The following is an 11,720-nucleotide window of genomic DNA, read 5'->3' on the forward strand; positions in this document are numbered from 1 at the left end:
TGACATATCCTGTAGACAGATGGGGCATTACTGGGAGACAGGCTCACTGGTCCTCAGGCTGTCTCTCTCCCTCCCTCTCCCGCTGTCTCTCTCTCTCCCTCGGGCGCCGCGCTCGCCTGGTGCCCAGAGCCGCAGGCAGGAATGCGACCCAGCCAGCTCCGGCAGGAATCTCGCCCGCACCCTCTCCTCCGAGGTGGTTTCTGGCAGGTTTCTATGACGGGTGACTCTCTCTCTGCCCCCCTCCGTCTCATCCCAGCGGGCTCTACTGCGCTGTGCTCCGCTGTGGCCTTGTTGTCAGCGGACTTTACCGCGCTGTGCTCCGCTGTGGCCTTGATGTCAGCGGACTTTACCGCGCTGTGCTCCGCTGTGGCCTTGATGTCAGCGGACTTTACCGCGCTGTGCTCCGCTGTGGCCTTGTTGTCAGCGGACTTTACCGCGCTGTGCTCCGCTGTGGCCTTGTTGTCAGCGGACTTTACCGCGCTGTGCTCCGCTGTGGCCTTGTTGTCAGCGGACTTTACCGCGCTGTGCTCCGCTGTGGCCTTGATGTCAGCGGACTTTACCGCGCTGTGCTCCGCTGTGGCCTTGTTGTCAGCGGACTTTACCGCGCTGTGCTCCGCTGTGGCCTTGATGTCAGCGGACTTTACCGCGCTGTGCTCCGCTGTGGCCTTGTTGTCAGCGGACTTTACCGCGCTGTGCTCTGCTGTGGCCTTGTTGTCAGCGGACTTTACCGCGCTGTGCTCTGCTGTGGCCTTGTTTTCAGCGGACTTTACCGCACTCTGCTCTGCTGTGGCCTTGTTGTCAGCAGTTGTTACTGCACTGTGCTCTGCTGTGGCCTTGTTGTCAGCGGACTTTACCGCACTGTGCTCTGCTGTGGCCTTGATGTCAGCGGACTTTACTGCACTGTGCTCTGCTGTGGCCTTGTTGTCAGCAGACTGAAATGCTATTTTTTCCAAAGGCTACATTTAAGAACACACATCAGTGCACACTGAGATAAGTAATAGTGCAGTTTCACATAAAAAAAGGTGATGACAGCTGGAGAACCAGTTTGTGGTATTTGTTTTGAAAGCCACAAAAAAAAGAAGGATTTAGATAAGGGGAGGGAGAAGGAGTTATGTCAATACCTTACACTAATACCGCATTGAGAGAGAGAGAGAGGGGTTCATACAGACACACTGACTGGACACTCCAGTACATGAACACTGCACTGAGAGAGAGAGGGGTTCATACAGACACGCTGACTGGACATTCCAGCACATGAACACTGCACTGAGAGAGAGAGGGGTTCACACAGACACACTGAGTGGACACTCCAGTACATGAACACTGCACTGAGAGAGAGAGGGGTTCATACAGACACACTGACTGGACACTCCAGTACATGAACACTGCACTGAGAGAGAGGGGGGTTCATACAGACACACTGACTGGACACTCCAGTACATGAACACTGCACTGAGAGAGAGGGGGGTTCATACAGACACGCTGACAGAGACACAGGTCCACAGTCCGTCACTTTGGTTGTTGTGGGACCAATCTCCCCAGAAACAGGACCATAGCAAGAAACCCGAGACACGTCATATATTGTTTTACAGAGTTTATTATTTTTTTTCCCAGTAAATCTTGTTGGTCACAATTTTTTCCCAGTGTTAACATTATTGACCAGAAAGGAGGTTAGTAACATTCTTCACCTAGAGAAGAGCACGGTACCTTTCAGCATGGCTCGAGCAAGATCTCGGCCGCGCCACATATCCGGACTTCCGGGTCCGGCCAGAGTCCAGGCTTCACGCTAGGAGAGGGAACACGCAGAACCACACAGCAGTGACCGGGACACCGGGAGATTCGGGGTGATTCGGGGTTACTTGGGGTGATTCAGGGCAATTGGGGGTGACTGGCAGATACTGGGGGTGATTCGGGGCGATTGGGGATGATTGGCAGTGACTGGCAGTGACTGGGGGTGATTCAGGGTGACTGGGGGTGATTCAGGGCGATTGGCAGTGACTGGGGGTGATTCAGGGTGACTGCGGGTGATTCAGGGTGACTGGGGGTGACTGGGGGTGATTCAGGGTGACTGGGGGTGATTCAGGGCGATTGGGGGTGACTGGCAGTGACTGGGGGTGATTCAGGGCAATTGGGGGTGACTGGCAGTGACTGGAGGTGATTCAGGGTGACTGGGGGTGATTTGGGTTGACTGGAGGTGATTCGGGGTGACTGGGGTTGATTCAGGGCGATTGGCAGTGACTGAAGGTGATTCGGGGTGACTGGGGGTGATTCAGGGCGATTGGGGGTGACTGGCAGTGACTGGAGGTGATTCGGGGTGACCGGCGGTGACTGGCAGTGACTGGAGGTGATTCGGGGTGCCCGGGGGTGACTGGCAGTGACTGGGGGTGATTTGGGTTGACTGGGGGTGATTTGGGTTGACTAGAGGTGATTCGGGGTGGCCGGGGGTGACTGGCAGTGACTGGAGGTGATTCGGGGTGACCGGCGGTGATTCAGGGCGATTGGGGGTGACTGGCAGTGACTGGAGGTGATTCGGGGTGACCGGCGGTGATTCAGTGCGATTGGGGGTGACTGGCAGTGACTGGAGGTGATTCGGCGTGACTGGGGGTGACTGGCAGTGACTGGAGGTGATTCGGGGTGACTGGGGGTGATTCAGTGTGATTGGGGGTGACTGGAGGTGATTCGGGGCGATTGGGGGTGACTGGCAGTGACTGGAGGTGATTCGGGGTGGCGCGGGCCTAGACCAGCCCCAGGAGCCAGACGGCGGCCAGGGCGCCCCCCGTCAGAGCGGACAGGCGGGCGGCGCTGGCGCTGTTGCACAGGTCCGTGGTGCAGCAGGTGATGGTCTGCGTGTAGTTCGTCAGCAGGAAGGTCTGGATGGTCGTCGTGTTGCACTGCAGGCTGCCGAGTTGAGACTGGCAGCCCTTCGAGACGAAGGTGGAGGCGAAGTTCGAGCCAAAATCTGGGAGAGAGAGAGGGGAGAGGGGGGTGAGAGAGAGAGGGGAGAGGGGGGAGAGAGAGGGGGGTAAGAGGGGTGAGAGAGAGGGGAGAGGGGTGAGAGAGAGAGAGAGGGGAGAGAGAGAGAGGGGTAAGAGGGGTGAGAGAGAGAGAGGGGAGAGGGGTGAGAGAGAAGGCAGAGGGGTGAGAAAGAGAGAGGGGAGAGGGGTGAGAGAGAGGGGAGAGGGGTGAGAAAGAGAGAGAGAGGGCAGAAGGGTGAGAGAGAGGGGAGAGGGGTGAGAAAGAGAGAGAGAGGGCAGAGGGGTGAGAGAGAGGGGAGAGGGGTGAGAAAGAGAGAGGGCAGAGGGGTGAGAGAGAGAGAGGGGAGAGGGGTGAGAAAGAGAGAGGGGAGAGGGGTGAGAGAGAGGGGAGAGGGGTGAGAAAGAGAGAGAGAGGGCAGAAGGGTGAGAGAGAGAGAGGGCAGAGGGGTGAGAGAGAGGGGAGAGGGGTGAGAGAGAGGGGAGAGGGGTGAGAAAGAGAGAGAGAGGGCAGAAGGGTGAGAGAGAGAGAGGGCAGAGGGGTGAGAGAGAGGGGAGAGGGGTGAGAGAGAGGGGTGAGAGAGAGGGGAGAGGGGTGAGAAAGAGAGAGAGAGGGCAGAAGGGTGAGAGAGAGAGAGGGCAGAGGGGTGAGAGAGAGGGGAGAGGGGTGAGAAAGAGAGAGAGAGGGCAGAAGGGTGAGAGAGAGAGAGGGCAGAGGGGGTGAGAGAGAGAGAGGGGAGAGGGGTGAGAAAGAGAGAGAGAGGGGAGAGGGGTGAGAGAGAGGGGAGAGGGGTGAGAAAGAGAGAGAGAGGGCAGAAGGGTGAGAAAGAGAGAGGGCAGAGGGGTGAGAGAGAGGGGAGAGGGGTGAGAAAGAGAGAGAGAGGGCAGAAGGGTGAGAGAGAGAGAGGGCAGAGGGGTGAGAGAGAGAGAGGGGAGAGGGGTGAGAGAGAAGGCAGAGGGGTGAGAGAGAGGGGAGAGGGGTGAGAGAGAGAGAGAGGGCAGAGGGGTGAGAGAGAGGGGTAAGAGGGGTGAGAGAGAGAGGGGGCAGAAGGGTGAGAGAGAGGGGTAAGAGGGGTGAGAGAGAGAGGGGGGGAGGGGTGAGAGAGAGGGGAGAGGGGAGAGGGGGGTGAGAGAGAGGGGAGAGGGGTGAGAGAGAGAGAGAGGGGGGGGAGGGGTGAGAGAGAGAGAGGGCAGAGGGGTGAGAGAGAGAGGGGAGAGGGGGGTGAGAGAGAGGGGAGAGGGGTGAGAGAGAGAGAGAGGGGGGGGAGGGGTGAGAGAGAGGGCAGAGGGGTGAGAGAGAGAGAGGGCAGAGGGGTGAGAGAGAGAGGGGGGGAGAGAGGTGGGAGTGTCTCCGAGTCTCTTACTTGCTGTCAGGCTGTAGCACTGCTCTGTACCAGCACAGTTGGTCTGCGTCGAGACGCACAGGTTTAGGAACCCAAAGTTGCATTTGTTGCACTTCAGAGTCTCCACTGTACAGGGGAGGAGCAGAAACCGTGAGCAGCAGTTCTTGTAAAAGGAGTAGACGCACACCAGCCATTCTGTACCAGCGACCCCACCTGGGAGACGCACACCAGCCATTCTGTACCAGCCACCCCACCTGGGAGACGCACACCAGCCATTCTGTACCAGCGACCCCACCTGGGAGACGCACACCAGCCATTCTGTACCAGCCACCCCACCTGGGAGACGCACACCAGCCATTCTGTACCAGCGACCCCACCTGGGAGACGCACACCAGCCATTCTGTACCAGCCACCCCACCTGGGAGACGCACACCAGCCATTCTGTACCAGCGACCCCACCTGGGAGACGCACACCAGCCATTCTGTACCAGCGACCCCACCTGGGAGACGCACACCAGCCATTCTGTACCAGCCACCCCACCTGGGAGACGCACACCAGCCATTCTGTACCAGCCACCCCACCTGGGAGACGCACACCAGCCATTCTGTACCAGCGACCCCACCTGGGAGACGCACAGCGATCGTTCTGTACCAGCAACCCCACCTGGGAGACGCACACCAGCCATTCTGTACCAGCAACCCCACCTGGGAGACGCACACCAGCCATTCTGTACCAGCAACCCCACCTGGGAGACGCACAGCGATCGTTCTGCACCTTGACTTACACACTGAAACACTGACGCACTGAAACACAGACACCCTGAATGACACACTGACACCCTGATTGACTGACACACTGAAACACAGACACACTGACTGACACCCTGACTGACTGACACACTGAAACACAGACACACTGACTGACACCCTGAAACACAGACACCCTGACTGACACCCTGACTGACTGACACACTGAAACACAGACACACTGACTGACACCCCACTGACTGACACACTGAAACACAGACACCCTGACTGACACTCTGACTGACTGACACACTGAAACACAGACACACTGACTGACACCCTGACTGACTGACACACTGAAACACAGACACCCTGACTGACACTCTGACTGACTGACACACTGAAACACAGACACCCTGACTGACACTCTGACTGACTGACACACTGAAACACAGACACACTGACTGACACCCTGACTGACTGACACACTCTCTCTCTCTCGGACAGATCCCAACGGGCGGGACAAAAAACCACAGCTGCTGGTGACGGGGCTCAAGCACTGACGTAGTGGCACCCTGCCCGTCTGTCTGTCTGCCCGTCACCTGCCTGCCTGTCTGTCTGCCTGCTTTCCTGTCTGCCTCCTAACCTGTCTGTCTGCCTGCCCGTCACCTGCCTGCCTGCCTGCCTGCCTGCTCGCCTGTCTGCTTTCCTGCCTGCTCGTCTGTCTGTCTGTCTGCCTGCCTGTCTGCTTTCCTGCCTGCCTGCTCGTCTGTCTGTCTGTCTGCTTTCCTGCCTGCCTGCCTGCCTGTCTGTCCGTCTGTCTATCTGCTTTCCTGCTCGCCTGTCTGTCTGCTTTCCTGCCTGCCTGCTCCCCTGTCTGTCTGTCTGTCTGCTTTCCTGCCTGCCTGCTTCCCTGTCTGTCTGTCTGCTTTCCTGCCTGCCTGCTTGTCTGTCTGTCTGTCTGTCTGCTTTCCTGCCTGCCTGCCTGCTCGCCTGTCTGTCTGTCTGCTTTCCTGCCTGCCTGTTCTCCTGTCTGTCCGTCTGTCTGTCTGTCTGCTTTCCTGCCTGCCTGCTCGTCTGTCTGTCTGTCTGCTTTCCTGCCTGCCTGCCTGCCTGCCTGTCTGTCCGTCTGTCCATCTGTCTATCTGCTTTCCTGCTCGCCTGTCTGTCTGCTTTCCTGCCTGCCTGCTCCCCTGTCTGTCTGTCTGTCTGCTTTCCTGCCTGCCTGCTTCCCTGTCTGTCTGTCTGCTTTCCTGCCTGCCTGCTTGTCTGTCTGTCTGTCTGTCTGCTTTCCTGCCTGCCTGCCTGCTCGCCTGTCTGTCTGTCTGCTTTCCTGCCTGCCTGTTCTCCTGTCTGTCCGTCTGTCTGTCTGTCTGCTTTCCTGCCTGCCTGCTCCCCTGTCTGCCCGTCTGTCTGTCTGTCTGCTTTCCTGCCTGCCTGCTCCCCTGTCTGTCCGTCCGTCTGTCTGCTTTCCTGCCTGCCTGCTTGTCTGTCTGTCTGTCTGCTTTCCTGCCTGCCTGCCTGCTCGCCTGTCTGTCTGTCTGCTTTCCTGCCTGCCTGTTCTCCTGTCTGTCCGTCTGTCTGTCTGTCTGCTTTCCTGCCTGCCTGCTCCCCTGTCTGCCCGTCTGTCTGTCTGTCTGTCTGTCTGCTTTCCTGCCTGCCTGCTCCCCTGTCTGTCCGTCCGTCTGTCTGCTTTCCTGCCTGCCTGCTCCCCTGTCTGCCCGTCTGTCTGTCTGTCTGTCTGCTTTCCTGCCTGCCTCCTCACCCGTCTGTCCGTCTGTCTGTCTGCTTTCCTGCCTGCATGTCTGTCCATCTGTCTGCTAGTCTCCCTGTCTGTCTGCTTACCGGTCTGCCTGTCCGGTGTCTTGCCCTTTCCCCTCTGTGTCCCTGTCCCAGCTCACCCAGGCCTGCTCTCATTCCCAGACACAGGACCCCCGGGACAGAAGCCTGTCCCCGCCCTCCGTCCCCACCGCCACTACTCACCGGCCGTGAAGCACAGGGCCACAGCCAGGACGGCGCCCAGGAGCCCGTACATCTTCAGTGGAGTCGGGGGGTCACGGCAGGAAGCCCACGAGGGACGAGTCGGGTCGGGTCAGGACCGGGCTGGGACAGACGCACCTCGGTGTCGGCGAGAGACGAGACGAGACGGGCTGGACCGGGCGCGCGGGGCTCTGGACACATACAGGAGCGGGGGAGGATGCGGGGGCCTATTTGTACCGGCTCAGGGCGTGTCCCCCCCAAAACCAGTCCGGCTGGTTTGGATCCTGTTTGCTTCCACTCCAGTGACATCAGAGACCGAGGGGGGGGGGGGTAGACAAACAGGGGGGCCTAGCCCAGCTGCAGCAGGGCCACTGGCCACGTCGTGGAGGGGGGGGTTCCCTCAGCGCACCCCAAAGCGCTCTTCCGGGGGCAGAGAGAGCTGCCGGCTCTTCCAGAAACTACACTCCCACCCTGACAAAGGGGACACCTCCTGTAGCTCCAAGGGTCCACCATGGAATTCATTTATTTTTGGGGACCCCTCCAGGACCGCAGCTGGGGAATTAACAATCAGCACCCCAAGAATCCGGGGGAAAAAAGGCCAGCAGTCGAGAAACACAGGGATGAAAACCACCCCCCACCCCCCCACCACTCCAAGCAGTTTAACTCGTTCTGCAAGCAGCTGTTCAGCATTTTTGAAAACAAGACAGAAAAATGTGCTTCACCAGGAACTTCACCAGCCCAGGGCCAGTATCCGAAACCCATCAGGCGCTTGAGCCGAAGCCTGCCGAAACCGCCGCAGGAATGCGGCGTGGAATGTCGCTCCAAACCAGGAAGAGACCTCCTGACCCACCTTTTCCAGCATGGCCCGGGACCCTCTCTGAACCGGCCGGCACCCCCCCGCCCCATCTGCCTTCGCCAGCAGAAAGGAGAGGCAGAGGAGGAGGAGGAGGAGGACCGACCCCAGCTCCGAAGAGCCTCCCTGCCCCTTCAAAAAACAAAAACAGCCAGCGAGCCTGGGGGAGGGTGTGTTTAAAAACTTTATTCAAGGCCACATCACACCAGCATGAGGGAAAACCTCCACATCAGCCCCCCCCCCCAAAAAAAAAAAAAACAGGATAATTACAGTATGAGCCCAAATAACAAAAACAAGTCATTAAAAGCCAAACCTAACCCCCACCGCCACGTACAGATCCGCCTGGCCACAAACAGAACCGGCCAGGACTTCACGTCAGGTACACACGGAGGAGCGCAGGAGTCGAGTCACTTACAGCACAAGTCACTGCCCCACCCCCCCACAGGGCAGCCGGACCACCCCACTGTGGAGACGGGTTCAAGGTCCCCAACCAAGAGAGGGGGGGGGGGGGTTAAGACAGCCGAGGAAGGCGGTCATCCTGCGAGAAACGACTGCAGTGCGAGGAGGAAGGCGGAGTCTGGGGGTTTCCCAGCAGTCACTTCGCAAGGGGAGGAGGAGGAGGAGGAGGGAGAGAGGGGTCCCTGCATAGGCCAAACACCCACCCCCTGCTGCCCCTCCAGGGCCTACACCCCGGTCCTGAACCCCCAAACTTTCACCTCTCCAGTCCTGCACCCCCCCAGCCCCCAGGCTTTAGGGAGCAGCCACTGGGGTCCCCCTCCAGCCACGGGGGCCGGGCTCGAGGAGGGGGGTGGGGGGGGTTAAGTGCTTGGGCCGAGCACGAGTATGGTGGCTCACCTCCCCCCCCATCAATGTTCCCAAAAGCAGGGGAACGCAGGATGACCTCCCTCATCATCAGCACCACCACCCCCTCCTCCTCCTCCTCCTCCCGCCGGCCCCGCTCAGACCAGGCCCGCGGCGAGCCAGGCCGTCGCCACGGCGACCGCGGACAGCGCCGACAGCGCGGGCGCGCCGGCGGCGTTACACAGGTCAGTGGCGCAGCAGGTCTTGTTCATGGTGTAGAGGCTGGTGCCGGCGAAGGTCACGTTGGAGACCAGGTTGCAACTGGCGAGAGGGAGACAGCCCTTCTGGGTGATATCCACAAACCCAGCTAGAGAGAGAGAGAGGGGTTCATACACACACACTGACTGGACACTCCAGTACATGAACACTGCACTGAGAGAGAGAGGGGTTCATACACACACCCTGACTGGACACTCCAGTACATGAACACTGCACTGAGAGAGAGAGGGGTTCATACAGACACCCTGACTGGACACTCCAGTACATGAACACTGCACTGAGAGAGAGAGGGGTTCATACAGACACCCTGACTGGACACTCCAGTACATGAACACTGCACTGAGAGAGAGAGGGGTTCATACACACACACTGACTGGACACTCCAGTACATGAACACTGCACTGAGAGAGAGAGGGGTTCATACACACACACTGACTGGACACTCCAGTACATGAACACTGCACTGAGAGAGAGAGAGGGGTTCATACAGACACACTGACTGGACACTCCAGTACATGAACACTGCACTGAGAGAGAGAGGGGTTCATACAGACACCCTGACTGGACACTCCAGTACATGAACACTGCACTGAGAGAGAGAGGGGTTCATACAGACACCCTGACTGGACACTCCAGTACATGAACACTGCACTGAGAGAGAGAGGGGTTCATACACACACACTGACTGGACACTCCAGTACATGAACACTGCACTGAGAGAGAGAGGGGTTCATACACACACACTGACTGGACACTCCAGTACATGAACACTGCACTGAGAGAGAGAGGGGTTCATACACACACACTGACTGGACACTCCAGTACATGAACACTGCACTGAGAGAGAGAGGGGTTCATACACACACACTGACTGGACACTCCAGTACATGAACACTGCACTGAGAGAGAGAGGGGTTCATACACACACACTGACTGGACACTCCAGTACATGAACACTGCACTGAGAGAGAGGGGTTCATACACACACACTGACTGGACACTCCAGTACATGAACACTGCACTGAGAGAGAGAGAGGGGTTCACACACACACACACACACTGACTGGACTCTCCAGTACATGAACAGTGCAGACACAGAGAGACAGATTAATCTCACGTCAGCCAAGCCCTCTCACCTGCTTTCCCAACCCCACTGAAGCACTGGTCAGTGGGCCCTGTACAGTTGGTGATCGACGTCACACACAGGTTCCAGAAGCCCACGTCGCACTTGTAGCACCTCAGGGCCTCCCCTGTGGAAAGAGTAGACACACACACAGAGGGTGAGGCACTGAGCACTCCATCAGTCCCACAGGAAGACTGATCACAGCAGCCATCACCTCCCTGGGAAACACAGACACCCTGACTGACACTCTGACTGACTGACACACTGAAACACAGACACCCTGACTGACACACTGAAACACAGACACACTGACTGACACTCTGACTGACTGACACACTGAAACACAGACACCCTGACTGACACACTGAAACACAGACACACTGACTGACACTCTGACTGACTGACACACTGAAACACAGACACACTGACTGACACCCTGACTGACTGACACACTCTCTCTCTCTCGGACAGATCCCAACAGGCGGGACAAAAAACCACAGCTGCTGGTGACGGGGCTCAAGCACTGACGTAGTGGCACCCTGCCCGTCTGTCTGTCTGCCTGTCACCTGCCTGTCTGTCTGTCTGTCTGCCCGTCACCTGCCTGCCTGTCTGTCTGTCTGCCTGCCCGTCACCTGCCTGCCTGCCTGCTCGCCTGTCTGCTTTCCTGCCTGCTCGTCTGTCTGTCTGTCTGCCTGCCTGTCTGCTTTCCTGCCTGCCTGCTCGTCTGTCTGTCTGTCTGCCTGCCTGTCTGCTTTCCTGCCTGCTTGCTCGTCTGTCTGTCTGTCTGCTTTCCTGCCTGCCTGCCTGCTCGCCTGTCTGTCCGTCTGTCCATCTGTCTATCTACTTTCCTGCCTGCCTGCTTGCCTGTCTGTCTGCTTTCCTGCCTGCCTCCTCACCTGTCTGTCTGTCTGTCTGCTTTCCTGCCTGCCTGCTCCCCTGTCCATCTGTCCGCTTTCCTGCCTGCCTCCTCACCTGTCTGTCTATCCGACTGTCTGCTTTCCTGCCTGCCTGCTCGTCTGTCTGTCTGCTTTCCTGCTCGCCTGTCTGTCTGTCTGTCTGCTTTCCTGCCTGCCTGCTCACCTGTCTGTCTGTCGGTCCGTCTGTCTGCTTTCCTGCCTGCCTGCTCACCCGTCTGTCCGTCCGTCTGCTTTCCTGCCTGCCTGCTCACCCGTCTGTCCGTGTGTCTGTTTTCCTGCCTGCATGTCTGTCCATCTGTCTGCTAATCTCCCTGTCTGTCTGCTTACCGGTCTGCCTGTCCGGTGTCTTGTGTCCCTGTCCCAGCTCACCCAGGCCTGCTCTCATTCCCAGACGCAGGACCCCCGGGACAGAAGCCTGTCCCCGCCCTCCGTCCCCACCGCCACTACTCACCGGCCGTGAAGCACAGGGCCACAGCCAGGACGGCGCCCAGGAGCCCGTACATCTTCACTGGTGTCGGGGGGTCACGGCAGGAAGCCCACGAGGGACGAGTCGGGTCGGGTCAGGACCGGGCTGGGACAGACGCACCTCGGTGTCGGCGAGAGACGAGACGAGACGGGCTGGACCGGGCGCGCGGGGCTCTGGACACATACAGGAGCGGGGGAGGATGTGGGGGCCTATTTGTACCGGCTCAGGGCGTGTCCCCC

The 11,720-nt window shown here is 58.7% G+C and overlaps 2 protein-coding genes and 1 pseudogene across 2 annotated transcripts; 1 reads left to right on the top strand and 2 right to left on the bottom strand.

Annotated features, from left to right (window-relative positions):
• Positions 1-1,573: 1,573 nt before the first annotated feature.
• On the bottom strand, positions 1,574-7,243 carry LOC148813556 (uncharacterized). Its single transcript, XM_088908147.1, has 3 exons — positions 7,046-7,243; positions 4,337-4,441; positions 1,574-2,959 (listed from the first exon to the last, which is right to left on the bottom strand). The coding sequence occupies exons 1-3, from the start codon at positions 7,095-7,097 to the stop codon at positions 2,736-2,738; spliced, it is 381 nt and encodes a 126-aa protein (XP_088764273.1). The 5' UTR covers positions 7,098-7,243; the 3' UTR covers positions 1,574-2,735.
• Positions 7,244-8,067: 824 nt separating this feature from the next.
• Positions 8,068-11,651, bottom strand: LOC148813557 (prostate stem cell antigen-like). Its single transcript, XM_088908148.1, has 3 exons — positions 11,467-11,651; positions 10,112-10,225; positions 8,068-9,063 (listed from the first exon to the last, which is right to left on the bottom strand). The coding sequence occupies exons 1-3, from the start codon at positions 11,516-11,518 to the stop codon at positions 8,855-8,857; spliced, it is 375 nt and encodes a 124-aa protein (XP_088764274.1). The 5' UTR covers positions 11,519-11,651; the 3' UTR covers positions 8,068-8,854.
• On the top strand, positions 10,629-11,365 carry LOC148813558 (uncharacterized; annotated as a pseudogene).
• Positions 11,652-11,720: the final 69 nt, after the last annotated feature.

The sequence above is a fragment of the Atractosteus spatula genome, assembly GCF_055471065.1.
Source record: "Atractosteus spatula isolate fAtrSpa1 chromosome 10 unlocalized genomic scaffold, fAtrSpa1.hap1 SUPER_10_unloc_1, whole genome shotgun sequence".
NCBI lineage: Eukaryota > Metazoa > Chordata > Actinopteri > Semionotiformes > Lepisosteidae > Atractosteus > Atractosteus spatula.

Excerpts from the sequence above, each read along its gene's own strand:
- LOC148813556 (XM_088908147.1), bottom strand. The coding sequence starts at position 7,097 with ATGTACGGGCTCCTGGGCGCCGTCCTGGCTGTGGCCCTGTGCTTCACG. Across the intron at positions 4,442-7,045 it reads GGCCCTGTGCTTCACGGCCG|TGGAGACTCTGAAGTGCAAC; the intron begins GTGAGTAGTGGC and ends TCCCCTGTACAG. Across the intron at positions 2,960-4,336 it reads GTGCTACAGCCTGACAGCAA|ATTTTGGCTCGAACTTCGCC; the intron begins GTAAGAGACTCG and ends TCTCTCTCCCAG.
- LOC148813557 (XM_088908148.1), bottom strand. The coding sequence starts at position 11,518 with ATGTACGGGCTCCTGGGCGCCGTCCTGGCTGTGGCCCTGTGCTTCACG. Across the intron at positions 10,226-11,466 it reads GGCCCTGTGCTTCACGGCCG|GGGAGGCCCTGAGGTGCTAC; the intron begins GTGAGTAGTGGC and ends CTCTTTCCACAG. Across the intron at positions 9,064-10,111 it reads CAGTGGGGTTGGGAAAGCAG|CTGGGTTTGTGGATATCACC; the intron begins GTGAGAGGGCTT and ends CTCTCTCTCTAG.